This window comes from Xyrauchen texanus, chromosome 10 (assembly GCF_025860055.1).
Source record: "Xyrauchen texanus isolate HMW12.3.18 chromosome 10, RBS_HiC_50CHRs, whole genome shotgun sequence".
NCBI lineage: Eukaryota > Metazoa > Chordata > Actinopteri > Cypriniformes > Catostomidae > Xyrauchen > Xyrauchen texanus.
The window spans coordinates 40,603,237-40,620,105 of NC_068285.1; the positions used below are offsets into that span (position 1 = coordinate 40,603,237).

The following is a 16,869-nucleotide window of genomic DNA, read 5'->3' on the forward strand; positions in this document are numbered from 1 at the left end:
TGCCCTGGCAACCACTTTCAACACCCTAGCATCATGGCGGAGAGTTTTACACAGGCAAGCACCAGCACCACCCACATTTTCTTCAGAAAAAGGTTATCTATTTACACCATATAGCTACTGAAAAACATACCAATTGTTAAGATTTTGGCTATATTCTCAGTCAATTTTGGTATGTAGATTCAGACTAACATAAGTTTCAAAGGTGGGCCTCCATTTTTGTTCTGGGTAACAAAGGTCTGTGTTACTAGTCCTGGGTTTAAGAAAGTCCTGTCTTTAGGTGTAAAATGTATCAAGGGGTTTTGCTTGTGTGTACATATGGTATAATGTAATCCACACTGTAGTTTTTTCATGCTCTCTAAACATCTTGTCCTTTTACTGTGGGCAATCCAGGACATGGCGAGGCAAACTTGCATGCAATGTTGTGGTTATCCTGCATTAAGCATAATCCTTCAGGCAAAGTTTGGAGAATTCTGTTTTGAGACCCCACCTGTATTTATTTAGCAAGCTCGTTTGCACACAGCAGTGAAAAGACCAGGTGCACCCTATGTGAGATTAGGGGAGAGGGATTGTAATAATAAAGACATGATAAACACTCTTATCAAGATCCAAAACAAGCATCGATCCTGGAATTGTGATGTTTGATCTGACATTTTATGCTGTTGTTGTTGATAGCAATTTAGGAGCTGCTCTTGCTACTGTAAGGCAAGCATCACTACTGTGTGATTCTCATGACATCTGTCAAAAAAAAAAATGTCCTTGTCATATTAAACCCCAAATCAAAGCAAAAAATAAAATGCATAAGGAAAAGGAAGCCTACATTTAGGACCATTAAGATTTTTGGATTGTAATATTATTTTCAAGATTCTTAATCATACTTTATCCCCAATTCTCATTAATACAATGAGTCTGAAATATTTTAATGATGATCCTCATTACTGTAACAAGTTTTTTTTTCCTGTACTACAACATATTTTTTTCTTCACATTGCATTAATGAGAACATCAAAACACATTTGTCACATTGTGGTAATGAGAATTGGGTTAGCATAACTGTCATGAAATTAATGTCGCAATGTAGAAAATCTTAATGGCCTTAAAATATGCAAAATATAATTTCTTACAGTACTTGTTTCTTTTCATTTTGGAGTAAAACAGGACTAGGACATTTTCTTGACAGGTTTCACGAGAGTCACCCTATTACTGTTGTTCATATTTAAGGTTAGAGCTTTTACAAAATCCCTAATCCTAAGCATTAAACGTTGAAGCGTACATGTACCTTGTCTTGCTCCGTTTGTGCCACGGACATGAATTATATCTTAAATCGTGCAGCTTGCTGAGATGAGGTGTGCTATTACTTCTCTAACTGATTTTGACTTACAATTTTTGCCTGGCAGATAATAAAACATATGGAGAAAACAAAAACCATAGACTTACAGTATATTAAAGAAGGAACATGAAACATATCTAGCAGCCAGAATGTCATATAAACTTGGGGGTGTGCTCTTTTACTATTTTGGGCCAGAAAACAACCACCTAACGACCACCCAGAACACCGTAGCAACCACATAGCAACCCCCTGGCAACCACTCACAACACCCAAGCATCATGGCAGCGACTTACAGTATGCATGGGCAAGAACCACTCACATTATCTTCAGAAAATGTAGTTTAAATCTAGTTTAATTGCTGTGAATGTGCCTCCTATCCTATCTATTAACAGTATAAGAACATATAATCATCACATCACTTTAAAAGAGTCTTGCTCTGGCATTTAAATGATAAAGAGGTCAGATCTTTGCTTCATTGTCCCGTTGTACTATTAGGATTTTCAGTAGTCTTTTGTGAGTATCCAGATTCCAGATAGCATGAGGTCAGGGCAAGGGTCTTAAGAAGAGGGCAGACCGTGGAGATGTTATCTCACTCATTCTGGCCCCATAGCTCCAGTACCATGACTATCTGACCCATTGTCTCAGGTCCAGGCTTTTATTGCTTCTCTTGAATGGCTAGGTTATGCTCAAAAACAAAAGCCTGTGTTTGCTTGCCCAAGGTGTAGGTCTTCAAACTCCCTCCACTTTGTTTACACTCCAATGAACTGAGGTTTACCAAAGCCACCACAAATTAGTTTGTTTAGAAGGGGTAACGGCTAACATTTAATTATCTCACAATAGGTTCATTAAGGTGACAATAACATTGGGTAAACACGTTATTAAGCTCTCTTTAGAGTTTTCATTATCATGGATAAACTGTCAGCAATTGGGCCAAAAATGATGAGTAGGCTAATAATTAGAAAAAATATCAGTCCATAGAAAAAGTGGTTGAGCAGTATGAATTAGGCTATAAAGTCACAGAAATGTGATTGTAATGCAGTGATGTTTGTTATTCGAGTAACAATACTCATGTACACATTTTCATGTCATGTCATTTATTGCTATGAACACAGAGAAACATGCTCAATGTTTCATGAATTTCCTACTTTGTGCTTCCCCAGTTGCTTAGCAGGAAATGTACAGATAGAAAGACAGAAATTTACTGTAAAGAAATAGACAATATATACAGTGAATCGAAGATATGACCATCCCTCTGTGCAAAGAAATACACATAATAAACAGTGACACCATGACAACATGTTTGGTATCAATGTTGCAAATGTTCTGTGTAATACTATTGTACCACTGAATTTGCATGTTGTTGAATGAGAGAAGTTTCTTTTTTATCCAGATGTTTTCATTGGGTGATGTCATTGTGTAGCCTACATGTTCACACCTGACACTTGGAATGCAACGACAGATTCCTGGGCCTGAAAGTGTGGGAAATTTCACTCTATGAATTTTTCTCACACAAAATTGCACTTAACTCTTGAAGAAAATAATATTGACTGATTACTATTTGACTTCTGGGCATGTCAGGTCTTGGTGTTTTGAATTCTCAAAAAACAAAATAGGATATGTGTTTTATCATTTACTCACCCTCATGCCAACCCAGATGTGAATGACTTCCTTTCTTCTGCTGAATACAAACGATGATTTTTAGAAGAATATTTCAGCTCTGTAGGTCCTTACAATGCAATTAATGGATGCCAAAATTTTGAAGCTCCGAAAAGCACATAAAGGCAGCATAAAAGAAATCCATAAGACTCCAGTGGTTCAATCCATGTCTTCAGAAGTGATATGATAGGTGTGGATCAGTATTTAAATGCTTTTTTACTAGAAATCTACTTTCAAACAGTCCTCTTAAATACGCGTTCATTATAGGTCTTTTTCTTTTATTTTTTTTGGGGCGATTCACATTATTTGTGCATACTGACACCTACTGGGATGTTGTGCAAATAAGATTTATTTATTCTTTTCCTTTCCTTTATCCCACCCTATTTTCTTTGTCCTCCCAGCTCAGGTGTTGATATGCACAAATAATGCAAATCGCCAAAAGACACAGAATAAGAACTTGACCTAGGAGAGGAGTTTGAAAGTAGATTTATAGTAAAGTAGATTTAAAGTAAACTTAAATATTTATCTGTTTCTCACCCACACCAATCATGTCACTACTGAATATATTGATTAAACCACTGGAGTCGTATGGATTACTTTTACGCTGCCTTTATGTGCTTTTTATAGCTTTAAAGTTCTGGTCACCATTCACTTGTATTGTGGACCTAGGAGGATGAGGTGCAAAAACAAACACACATTTCCCACAAAGACAACCCCGGCTAGTGATTCTAATTTGTGAACAAATCGTTCTTTAGAATCGGTTCATTCAAATGATCCAGATAAATCGTTTGTAACTATCTCCACTTTAAACTTTGTTTGGGAGCAGCCTAAAACTGAAGCCGGTGACATGATAGAATCAAAAACAGCATTTATGCACACCCTATTTTACTTAATCGAAAACCCAGGCACATAAGTAGCATATTCTGAATGATTCAGAATTCTCTTCGCTCCATCGTGCCCTTCATTTACGGGTGAGGCGGGTCTTTTAACCCGTTGTGACGCAGCAGCCAATCGGCGAGCTCCTTTTACGCACCTCGACCAATCAGAGCGCTTTCCCGCCCCTACTTGAACCCAAACACTTTACACAGAAAAAAGCCTTCAAAGTTTAACTAACATATGTCGTCTAAACGGAAACAATAAGAATATAGGACATTTAAATAATATATATTTATATATATTTTTTCCTCATTTTTAAATATTTTTGAAACTCAAAATTTCACGTTGAAATCTTCGGGAAGGACGGGGACAGGACTGCTCAGGTGTGTCCTACCTGCTCCTTCAGACCTTGTGAAATAATCCGGGAGAGAAAAGTAGATTTACCTGTAGCCCGGGTTCTGGCATCTCTCTCACTCGCTCTCTGTCTTCTGTTACCTGCACCGACTTGAAAGTCCAGTTTCACAAGGAAGAACCGCGGAGAAATATGTCACAGGAGACAGACAGGTAAGAGTCATGGCTGCGACACAATCTTCCATTCCCTGAACGTCACCGCGTCCCCTTCTGCAGTTTGACTGGAATACAATACAGACTCTTCTCTTCAAAACTTATTTTATTCTCGTATTATTTACGATCATTATCTAGAATATTATCACAAAAAGATTTAGTTTGGTTCATTGATAAAACGCACCTAAGAGGGAAAGTATTTTTGCGGTCAAAACGCCATTTTTCATGGAGGGAATACCGTCAGTTTAAGCTGCCTGAAATGCATTGTTTTCATTCACGCTTGATAATTATATTTCTTCATACGTGTGAAGATCGTATTCAAATAATGTTTTGTTTTCCCACAAAGGATTTATTATTTGGTCTTTAGTCAAGAATATCTTTTGTAAATGTCAAGGGAACTTTTAAAAGTCCAATATTAAAGGTTCTGCATGATTTTGCGAAGTTTGGAAGGATGTTCAGACTTTTTAGTCGGGGAGATCAATTGTTTTGTTTGATTTAATCTATGATGTTTATTACAAAAAATAAATAACAATAGGGCCTATTTCTGTTTGTGTGACTACAGTAAAGTAAAATAAAGAAAAAATAGGTCAAATAAATGAATTGAACTGATGTTTCTTTAAGACTGTGGGTTGTGTTAACGGGTCTTGTCATCTCAGAGCGGGAAAATGAATATCTTGGTGTGTCAGAGACTTAAGGTTGATGTATTTCACTGTGTACTATTCTAATCAATTATGTCTTTTACGTTTTTAATGATTATTATTGTACTGCACAAAACAACAGTCTGTTGTTTTTAATTGTGCTTTAGAAATAAATGGCCTTGCCTTGTCTTAAACGCTTTTAAGAACTTTATGGACTTTTCATTAAGAATAACTAAACTAAGAATAACTTTAAGAATAATTTTTAGTTTACTTTTCAACCTATGTTAACTAAAGTGTATCAAACCCTGATTTAATAAAGAATAAAATGTGTTAAAACGGTTTGTTAGATTTTTGTCTTACACAATAAACATACAGTGAGGAAACCAGTTGAGAACTGTCCTTTACTTGAACCAAAGATTTATCTAAAGATTATTGACAGTTTATTTTTTAAACTGTTTTGATTTTATAAATGTATCATGGCGGTAGATCGCACAAAAACACAATTGGAAACTTAAAGAACAAGAGTAGCCTAAAGTGCAGTAATGGTGTTTGTATTATTATTGTATTATTACATTGTACACAGTGGCCCCAAATATATTTATATATAATAGAGGTCGACTGATAGTGGATTCTTACGATATGATAACTAAGGTGGTGGAAAAGGCAGATGACCGATTAATCGGCTGATAGTTTTAAAAATTGATTTATAGAATTTTTAGAATGTAAAAAAAATAGGTCTATGAAAGGCACAGAAATTAAGGCTACAAGAGTCCAAAATGAATAAAAGCCAAGCAGTTGATTGTGCAACCAAAATAACAATTATTAATGATATGGTGCATAATGCAGGACTTTTAACTAAACAAGACCACGGAATACATGTATTTATTTTGTAATGACAGAGACTTGGCTCCATTACAGTCCTCTATATTTAAGTATTTACCAAATTAAGCTTTTTATAGATTAAAATTACTGGCAACTATCAGCATAGATTAATCTGTAAAACCGATCAGTCTACCTCTAATATATATATATTATTGCATTAAATATCAAAATATCAGAGCAAGTGTTTTTACTTAATTTTTGTCAAGGGGATTCTTTATCTTCTTCTTCTTCGAATGTATGAAGTCAGTCCCCCTCAAGTTCATACAGGTGTCCTAGCAGAGTAACCACAGGTGCAATTCATCACACTGCATTAAATGTTAAATGTTCAATTAACTTTTGACTACCACAAACACAAAATACTTTTTGTTTGAGTTTTATGATTTAAAACCACAATATTTATTTATTTTAATGAAATATCTTGCTTGAAAAAAGTGTTTTTGTGCTAACTTTCTTTACAACAAATGCTCCTTGGTTTGATACTTGGTTATCTAATCCAATGAAATGCATAAATAAGTGTGGTTTACATGTCCAAACACATTTTGTGGCTACTATATGTTGAATAAACCTAGGCTATAATTGGTATTGGTTTAAAGAGTTTCACCCTATCACAACACTTCTTAGCCAACAGTGCTACTTAGTCATGTTGTGTGTCAGTACATTTTAGCTGTAGACTAACTTTAAATTCCCTGCTGTCATTAGTTGGTTGATGAGATGATGGCATTGATACACCATACATCAGACGCTCACAAAAGGTGCAGTGTGCAGGTTGTTTTCATCAGTATGCAAAATAGAGCTTTTAGACAAAGCTTTATCAGTTGGATCATTAATGTCTGTGTGTGTATGTTTCTGTCTGCCGGTGTGCTGATTTGCTTGTGTGTGTTGCAGTAAGAGGCTGGTGGTAGTGGTGCCCAATGAGCAGTCCTTCCACCCACGTCGGGCCTACACCAGCGAGGATGAGGCCTGGCGGTCTTACCTGGAAAACCCTCTTACTGCAGCCACAAAGGCCATGATGAGCATCAATGGAGATGAAGACAGTGCTGCCGCTTTAGGGCTCCTCTATGAGTACTACAAGGTCAGCCACATCAGCTTATTGTCTTACTGTACTCACTAACAATAATTACACTATTGTCTTTTAAATTTTACAGGATCATGGAAATGTTACGGATGTTACTGTCATCATTTACCCTTGTCTCGTTCAAAATCCATTTGATTTTTCCCTTTTCTGTGGAGCACCAAAGGAGATATTTAGCAAAAGTAACTGTAGCTGTCAAATTCCAAAAGGCATCATTAAAGTTTCATAAAGTAGTCCACTCGTCACTATATTCCAAGTTTTCTAAAGTCATATTATAGCTTTGTGTGAGAAACAGACCACAAGTTGCAATGGAATCAATAACAATATTTAAAATGTGAACATCCCTATAATATATTATTATTACCCCCTTTCTCCCCAATTTGGAATATCCAATTCCCACCTCAATCCGGGTGGCGGAGAACGAATCTCAGTTGCCTCCGCATCTGAGACTGTCAATCCGTACATCTTATCACGTAGGCTTGTTGAGCGCATTACCGCGGAGACGTAGTGCGTGTGGAGGCTTCACGCTATTCTCCAAGGCATACACGCACATCTCACCAAGCACCACACCGAGAGCGAAAACCATATTATGGTAACCACGAGGAGGTTACCCCATGTGACTCTACCATCCCTAGCAACCGGGCCAATTTGGTTGCTTTGGAGACCTGGCTGGAGTCACTTAGAACACCCTGGATTTGAACTCGCGACTCCAGGGGTGGTAGTCAGCGTCTTTACTTACTGAGCTACCCAGGCCCCGGAATTACTACTCTTGTTAATTTGCCAAGAGGACAAGATTTTAGTCTCTTAATAGTGTTAAGCCTTTACTGATGCCACTATGGTAAAAAATGCCAATGATAATGTTGACACACCAAAATACCATGACACATACCATGATTACTGTTGTTCACTGGTGTTTTATCCTCTGCAGGTACCCAAAGACAAGAGAGTATTACCCATCAGCAAAGTTGCTGAAATTTCAGAGGAACAGGAAAAGAGGTCAGAAAATGAATCTATTGTGAATATGCATTTGAACAAGTATGGCTGATAATGTACATGAGCCATATTTTGTACCCAAGCTATTTCCATTATGCATACCTTGTGTTTATGTGTCCCTCTCAGAATCACGGTGGTGGGACACAGCAGTCAGATTGAGCCAGAAACATTTGATAACCACGTGCAGGTCCTGAAATCAGTGCCAGTTAATCTGTCGGTCAACAATGATCACCAGGAAACAAAGCGGGAGCAGTACAGTGTGGGGTCAGGGGAGAGTGGGGCCGTTGCAGTGGTAAAAGCTGAGGTGTACACCCCTGTTTTCTCGGGTTCAGGGGTTCACTACAGGCCCGAGGGCGAGGAACAAACACGGGTCATTTATGAACAGACACACTCGTTCGATACCCCGACAGTTTGTCATAGTGAATATGGGAAAGACGACCATTGCAGTAGTCCAGATAGCACATATGAAGAAGACTGCAGTGAGGTGACAGAATTTGATGAGTAATAAATGTTACATTAAAGGAATAGTTTACCCACAAATTACATTTCTGCTATTATTTACCATGTCATTGCTGTTATTTTTGCTGTAGAACATAAAATAATTTTTCGAATGTTCTTTTACAGAGTGACCACATCTGTCAAGCTTCAAAAAGACTAAAAAAACACCATAAAATTAGTCTATGCAATTTATATGCTATATTTCTATTATTCTGAAGCTACGTGATAGCTTTGTGTGAGGAACAGACTGACGTTTAAGTTGTTATTCGCTGATAATCTTCATCCAAGTCTGTGTCAAAAAATTATGCATTTAGATTTGTTATGCCAAGCTTAACATTATTGACACCAAACACCATACATTTCAGTCACAGTATTAAAAAGAATTGGAATATATAGCACAAATTAACAAACAATTTTAATGGTGTTTTTGACCTTTTTGGAGCTCTACAGCCCTTGTCACACTGGACTGTCATTGTTGGAAATAATATTCTTCAGTAATTATCCTGTTATGCACTTATAGTATACACTATACTGTACACTCAGCCATGTAGTGTATGAGTTTTCAAAGTGTAGTATTGTCCCAAATGGAACACTAACGTTTTTAGTTTTTTTTTTACTACACAGAAGCATTAAACGTTTAACAGCTGACGGGAGTGAAGTTTCAAGCGTACACGGTGCGTTACTGTTAGCTTTAATATTAGCCATCCTCAGTTCAACATGTATCTCAAACAAAGTTCATATTCACACAGCGTAGGGTGATTGTATAGCTGTACACTTACACTTTTATGGTTTCACTAGATGCTACATTCTCAATTATTTAAAATTTTGTCAGACCAGCAGCGCAGTCAGGTAACTCCAACAGTTCATAAGGGCAGAGCAGGGGTCCTTTTAGGATTTTTGGGACCCCTGACGACTTTGCATTTTGGATGTTATCACAACCTGTACAACATTTTTGTTTTCATTAAAAGTTATCAGTATTAATAAACGTGAACATAAGCATGATTGCACATTCAAAAAGAGACACTAAAAAAACAAACTTGAGTTTGAAACATTCATTAAATAACAATGCATTTGGTAGAAATAACTATTTACAAAAATAAATGAATACAAAGAATATAAAGCCTATATAGACATTACATAAATATATATATATTTAATAATTTTACAAATTATATGAGAATTTCCATGACATGCAGAATGTATATATCAGTCCTATATAATATATTTCTTAAGGTATCCAATGTATTTAATTTAACACTATTATTTTTGTAATACATTGATTGTTTGTACTGTAATATAGAAATATAGTGTCATAGGACAATATAGAGTACATAAGGTGGTTTTACAAGTTTATAACATTTGTAAAAAAAAATTGATTATAGTCCATATATATAATGTCCATATAAAATTATCATTAGAATTAAAGTAAAGTAGTAGTTTTTATAAAGAATAAGCCTCTAGTTTTCACCTCTTCACATAACAGTATATATTTAAGGGGGGTGAAGTTACAGTACATATGCATTCTAAGGTTAATTAATCTCTTGGAAACTCTAAAGGCAAACAAAACCAATATTTTTCCCAACTAGAATAGAACATATTGTATGCAGATAAAAATAAACAACTGATAGCTTGGCCCATAATTCATAGAGGTCCAAGCTTTAAATACCTTGATTTGAGTTTTTGTCATTTGTAAGAATTACAGGTTTGACAATGAATGGCTCGTACTTATTGAATAGGTCAATTAGGTTAACTAGGTTTCTATATATATAAAAAAGCATTAAAAATAAAAAATCCATATTAAAATTGCACTTGTTTCAAAACTTATTAGACATCTCTTTCCTTTTTATAGTTTTAATATGAAATTAAAACATTGTCAGACCTGTTGATGTGCTCGATAGGAAGGCTAATTTTAGAAAATAATGCAGGAAAAGACTTGGAGTTCTGCTGAGTCCCATGTTTGTCCTGGGCCCTTAGAATACCCCCCATTATGGCGCACTACTTCTAGTACACTTCTTCTCAGAATCAGAATTAGAATGAGCTTTATTGCGAAGTGTGCTTACACATACAAGAAATTTGTCTTGATGACAGAAGCTTCCAGTAGACAACAATACAACAACAAGACAAATATAAAATAAAACCAAAAAAATAAAATAAAAAATATATTTATATGTATGTACAAATACAAATCTGTTATGTACAGATAGTGCAAGGGAATGTAATGGCAGATGCGTTTTGTTGCATTTTTAGTGTAATCATACAACTCACACTACTTACACTTTAAAATGGCGTAGAATAGAGCAGAAGTGTGCGGTTTGGGACGCACCTAGAATCTATAATGAAACATTTTTCACTTTTGGGGGAAAAACTATTCCTTTAATGTATTACATGTTACAAAACCTCAATCAATTGAATTTAAGTGGCTCTACTAAGGCAAATGAATGGTTGAATTTATGTTTCTTTTGATGCAGAAGTACCGCTCTTCATCTCTCAGAGCTGATGATTTCAAATTTGACCAGTCAGATATGTAAGTGTTCATTCCAAATGCGCTACATGGTACAAGTGTACGGCAGTAGACTTGAAGCTCTCACATACCTAAATTGTTGTCCCACAGAGACACCTTTCAGTACACACTAGAGGCCACCAGGTCTTTGCGGCAGAAGCAGGGTGAGGGGCCCATGACCTACCTGAACAAGGGCCAGTTCTACGCCATTACACTGAATGAGACAAGTGCCAATAAACGCCTCCGACATCCCATCAGCAAAGTGAGGGTGAGTGGAATGCTTACTCTTCTCAAACTAATGCTCCTTTCCATTCAAAGTCAGATATGGGATGCTCTTCAACTTCCGACCATTAAGGCGTTCCATTGCCTGATGCTTTTTAAGATGCTGGATAGGGAAACAAAACAGCTACTCTACAGTTACTGGGCTCCAGACTGCAGCAAAACCTTTGGTAGCTCAATGGTAATGATGCTGGCTACCAACCCTGGAGTTCACTAATTTGAATCCCAGGGCACGCTGTGGGATTCCAGCCAGGTCTCCAAAGCAACCAAATTGGTCCGGTTGCTAGGGAGGGTATATTCATGGAGTAACCTCCTCGTGGTCGCTCTAATGTGGTTTGCTCTCGGTATGGCGCATGGTGAGTTGTGCGTGGATGCCGTGGTGGATGGTGTTAAGCTTCCATACATGCTATGTCTCCGCGGTAATGCGCTCAACAAGCCATGTGATAAGATGCGTGGATTGATGGTCTCAGACGCGGAGGCAGCTGAGATTCGTCCTCCGCTATCGGGATTGAGGCGAGTCACTACGCCATCACTAGGATTTAGGGCACATTGGGAATTGGGCATTCCAAATTGTGGAAACATTTTTCTTAATTTGTTTGTGAGAGCACCTGGTAGTGCAGGCATTTCAAAATAAGAGTCCCTGCAGTATTTCAGGCTTGTTCATAATTAAAAGTCCCATGTTTTTTCTGATTATTAATGATATTTTGGAAGCACAATAAACTGCATCCGGGCTGCCCCATCACAGTAAGGAAAGACTTTTTAACATGTAAATTATGCAATTCAGTAATTTGGCAACTAAAAACAACCATTTGGCTCCTAAATGTTTCTTTTAAGGAGCCAGTGGCTCCGTAGAAATTTTGTTTGCCTTGCATTTAGATTTTTAACAAAAATCTGTCAACCAAATGATGCAGGATAAGAATGCTAGCATTTGTTCTCCAGGTGTACAATTATTAACAACGGAATCATCATTATCATGTTTAACAATTCTGTCTCTGCCAATGTTTGCTAAACAGGTTTTATTTTATCATGTATACTAGGAACAACTTACTGATGCATTTTATTAATTTAAACACAAATATTTATCATTAATTATGTACATTTTCCTGGGTGCCACCCTGTTCACATGACATTGTACACCCGCATTTCTGCGAAATCCGAGTTGTGGATTTCCAAGCTGGAAATCTGACTTCAAGTTACATTCTATTGCACTTTTTCCAAGTAGAAATTTGGAAATTCAGACAGTCTGAGTTGAATGTAGCAGCGTTAGTTATATAAGGATACGATTCTTGGACATTGATTCTTCATGATGGAAGTGTAGTTTTAGGAGGTGGTAGTCTTGTAGTAATTAAATAACGAATGAAAGTGTTATATAATTTTGTAACAGTTATAGATTTTGCGCAGCTCTTGATAATTTGGAACATACATAAGGCATAAAGTAATCAAGTGGATTGTGATAACCTCTGTTAACATATATTTTCCTCATTTATTAGAGTGTCATCATGGTTGTGTTCAGTGAAGATAAGAACCGTGATGAGCAGCTCAAGTACTGGAAGTATTGGCACTCTCGACAGCACACGGCCAAGCAAAGGGTTCTGGACCTTGGTGAGGTTTCTTCTCCAATCTTCAGAAAGCTGTTAGTTCCAAGTTTAAGACCACCTCTAGGATCAGTCATTGTTGTCTTAGCCCAGCTCACAATAGTGGGCCAGAAATGTACTCTATGCAACTACACCAATGCTTGGACACACATTACAAGCATGCTGTCTCGTTGTACATACTTAATGTGCATTCTTGCATTAATGTGGGAGTAATAAACCTCAGACATATGGAGGCAACAAAGAACAACAGTCTGGTTTCGGAATTAAAATTCCAATAGGGGAACTGATTGTTAACGATTACTTCTAAAAAAAAAAATCAATAGTGGACTATGTGGTGAAGAACTACACTACCCATGATCCTGAAGGTGAATATCTACCAATCAGATAATTGCAGCAAACAAATGGCAGCAAAAGAGCTCAGTAGCAATCACCTACTCCCATGATCCACTGCAAAAGATGCAACCTCTCAAACTACTTAAGTACTTCATATATCTCAATATTTTGCAATATACTGTATATTGATTCCAGAATTATAATCAACATCGTGATTTTAATTTGATTATGTCAAATTCATCCATCGTTTTTATTTGATTATGTCATCCGCAATTATTCATGGCATTGTAGTTCATTCCCTCATGAAAGGCGTTAAGTAAACAGTCTTTACCTTTGTCTTTTGTCTGATTTTCAGATAGATTTTGCTTTAAATCAAAGTATGTAATTTCAGTTGTGATTCACCTCAAAGCTGGTTGGTTTGGTTCATGGCTTATGACTCGTTTATGTAGGATTTAATGAAATTTCTATGGAAAAAAATGAATGGGAAAAATACTTCCGGAACCAAGACGGCTGTAGAAGTTGATGGGCATTTAACCGGATGTGCTATTATTTATGCAGCTACTTATAACCATGTCAAAAGATTATCTAGATTAAATTCTCTTCAAACTGTTGCTTTGCCATAACAGTAGTTGACCTGAATGAGAAAAAAATTCAAAGGGAAATGACACATAACATTTTAGCTTGCATATATAAAAGCATTTGTATTCACGTACTTGCATAGAGTACGTTTCAAATTATCCTAAAATTATTCACTAAATTATTGCTTGATACTTTTTGGTTTGAAGTTGCCCTATGGACAAAGTACTGTATTTGCTTGACTTCAAAAACAGCTAATTGTGTATTTACCACTGGTTTGAAGCCTAGCCTCAGGGATCACAGGAGATTGGTTCCTCTTGGTTTCCCTTTTCATGGGCACTGATTTGGTAAATGGCTGTAAACACAGAACTTTGACTAGAGAGTTTGCCCATATCTTTTTACATTTACATTTATGCATTTGGCAGACACTTTTATCCAAAGTGACTTACAGAGCACTTATTACAGGGACAATCCCCCCGGAGCAACCTGGATTAAGTGTCTTGCTCAAGGACACAATGGTGGTGGCTGTGGGGATTGAACTAGCAACCTTCTGATTACCAGCTATGTGCTTTAGTCCACTACGCCACCACCACTCCAATTAGATAGCCTTTTAAATGACAATTTTATTGGCATAGAAAAACAAGGGTTTTACGAACTATATAACTTTACATTGATGCTTGTGACGAGGGGTAAAATTTGTTTCAAGGACTTGTTTAGTGCATTGCATCAATCCACACTTGAGTCTTCACACAGTTGAGCAACAATTGTTGTCACAACTGGTCACAACATATTAAAATGTTAAAAGAGTGAAGATACATTTTCAGCAGCCCATGGACTCTCATGTACATAATTTAATGGGTGGCTTATTCAGAGCAGCAGAGCATTTTATTACAGGGACAGTCCTCTTGGAGCAACCTGGTGTTTAATAAGGGCACAGTGGTCAGTTCAGGAATCATCCCTTTTAACCTGCAACCTACAGTTTACTAGCCCTGTTTCTGTAGGTTTAATGAGTCAAAACACACACACTGGATTAACATTTTGGGAGTCCATCTGAATTGGGGCAGCTATGAGTTTAAACATTTCACAACTTCTTCACAGTCCGGTCACACCTTCAGAGAACATTCATCTTGAGCCTGTTGCATCTTGTCCTGCCCTCATCTCAAGTAATCAGACGCTCTGCTATGTTCTTTGTCAAGATTTGGCCTGGAGACTTTCAAAGCCTGGGAGCACCCCTAGGGAATATCTGAGCCGTGATGGCAACCATCTTTATTTTAAAAACCTGCCTTGCTAAACAGCTTAAAAATGAAAGAATGTTTCGATATGACGCTTCAAGGCAAGGGCTGAACTTTACACTAAGGTGTTTGAAGAATGACAAGGTGGACTGATGAAGTAGGCAGACCTCCTGGCATTTGGCATATGACAGTATGCTGAAGCCAAGTAGGGAAGACAGTGACTGAAACCTGACACCTCCACGGTTGGGATTTGAATAGCAGTTGAAGCGGGATTGTTCCTCAGGCTGGGGGCCATGTCACTGGATCTGGTATTTGAATGGGGCTATTTAATGCGGGGAGCTGGCTAACGGACATGAACGGGAATGCTCGAGTCTTGCTAAACCATGCTAAGGCAATCCAGTAGGAAAGGTTTCGGCCTTCCTAATCCACTAGGCTTCTTCAAAGTAAGACAGGTGGTGGATGTACTTAAGCCGGTGTGACATGGAGAGGAACACCCCTGTAACGGCTGCTAATTAAACACTAAAGAACTGCATAACTAAAGGCAGGAAGTCTAATTTGTGGTGTTTGCTAAGGCAAGCATCACTAATACTATTGCTGGGGTTAGGGATTTGAACAAACCCATAAACCTAACTATTAAAATTTGGTGTGTAACTTTTGTGTAACTTATTATACCTCAAACCTTATGGCTTCTGGAGGAGAGGTGTGCTGTTAGTTTTCCAAAAGATTGGACTTCAGATTTACACCTGGTAGGTGAAAACAAGTGTGAAAATAAAAAATCCATAGATCTACACAGACGGATGGACCCAAGCCATATCTTGGGACCTGAATATCATGAGCTAGCACAACTTACATTTTCTTCAGATAATGTACAAATCTAGTTTCAGTTGAGTTTTCATCGAAACTAAGCACAAACATTGTATTTTATGTTTTGGAACATATCAAGGAAACTGCATTTCAAATGCATTTTAGCACTTATTTCAGTCAAGCAGTGACAATTATTTATACACATACACAGTGTATAAAAAAATGGTACATAACTGCAGGCATACACTGTGATTACATAGCATTAAGTTTTTACTTGGTCTTGTGGTTAGTTTACACCTGCAACCAATGGTTTAATTAAATCTCAGATGGCTTATGTGGTATAAAGAAACTGAGAGCGTTTCCCTTATTTACCTTTTTTGAAGTTGGCAACACTACTTCAAAGAGAAGTACCAGATAAGAATGTAAAAGTAAAGTTAACTGCTGCAGCTAAGCTAGCATAGACAGCCAGACTCCAGCTGTTACTGGCAATGAGATCACTCATCCTTAATGTACTGTAAAACTATAAAGTAAGAGTGTAGACCGAATCACAGCCATGTTTAAAGTGTGAATGGCCATAAATGTGTGCTAGCCTAGCAAGTGGCTACTTTAAAAAGTAAGTGTTTGTTTACATAAACAGATAAGCGCTATCTTCCGTGGAAGCATGCTGTCTTATTAACCTTAACAATGGATTGCTTACTTTGGCACACATTGTTTTATGTCGGTGGCATCTGCTATTGCCTCTCATCAGGGCTGTTTGTGTATACAAACTGTACAGTCAGAAAGAAATGTTCTAAAATCAATCACAAATACAGTATATTTTCTGAAATATTGTACATGCCTCCAGCCCTGCGGGACTTTGTCTGTAGGTTCTTCATGCTGGTTTTGGCTGCTTTATTCAGTTTAGTTCTGGTCTGGTGCTGATGAACCTGCATAGTCCTGTTGTTCTTCAGGAAAACATTACTAAAGTTTGTCGACCATTATATCTTTTTTTTCTTTTGGTGTCCCAAACACATCATATGCTGGTTGTTGTTTTTTTTGCAGTTTT

The 16,869-nt window shown here is 37.2% G+C and overlaps 1 protein-coding gene across 1 annotated transcript in view; it reads left to right on the top strand.

Moving 5' to 3' along the window:
* Nucleotides 1-4,119: 4,119 nt before the first annotated feature.
* LOC127650010 (grainyhead-like protein 2 homolog) overlaps nt 4,120-16,869 on the top strand; it is a 43,513-nt gene continuing 30,763 nt past the window's right edge. The window contains exons 1-7 of the mRNA XM_052135114.1: nt 4,120-4,422; nt 6,828-7,014; nt 7,943-8,010; nt 8,134-8,491; nt 10,974-11,029; nt 11,117-11,273; nt 12,775-12,886. Coding sequence (XP_051991074.1) covers nt 4,403-4,422; nt 6,828-7,014; nt 7,943-8,010; nt 8,134-8,491; nt 10,974-11,029; nt 11,117-11,273; nt 12,775-12,886 — 958 coding nt within the window. The 5' untranslated portion in view covers nt 4,120-4,402. The remainder of the gene's footprint in view (nt 4,423-6,827; nt 7,015-7,942; nt 8,011-8,133; nt 8,492-10,973; nt 11,030-11,116; nt 11,274-12,774; nt 12,887-16,869) is intronic.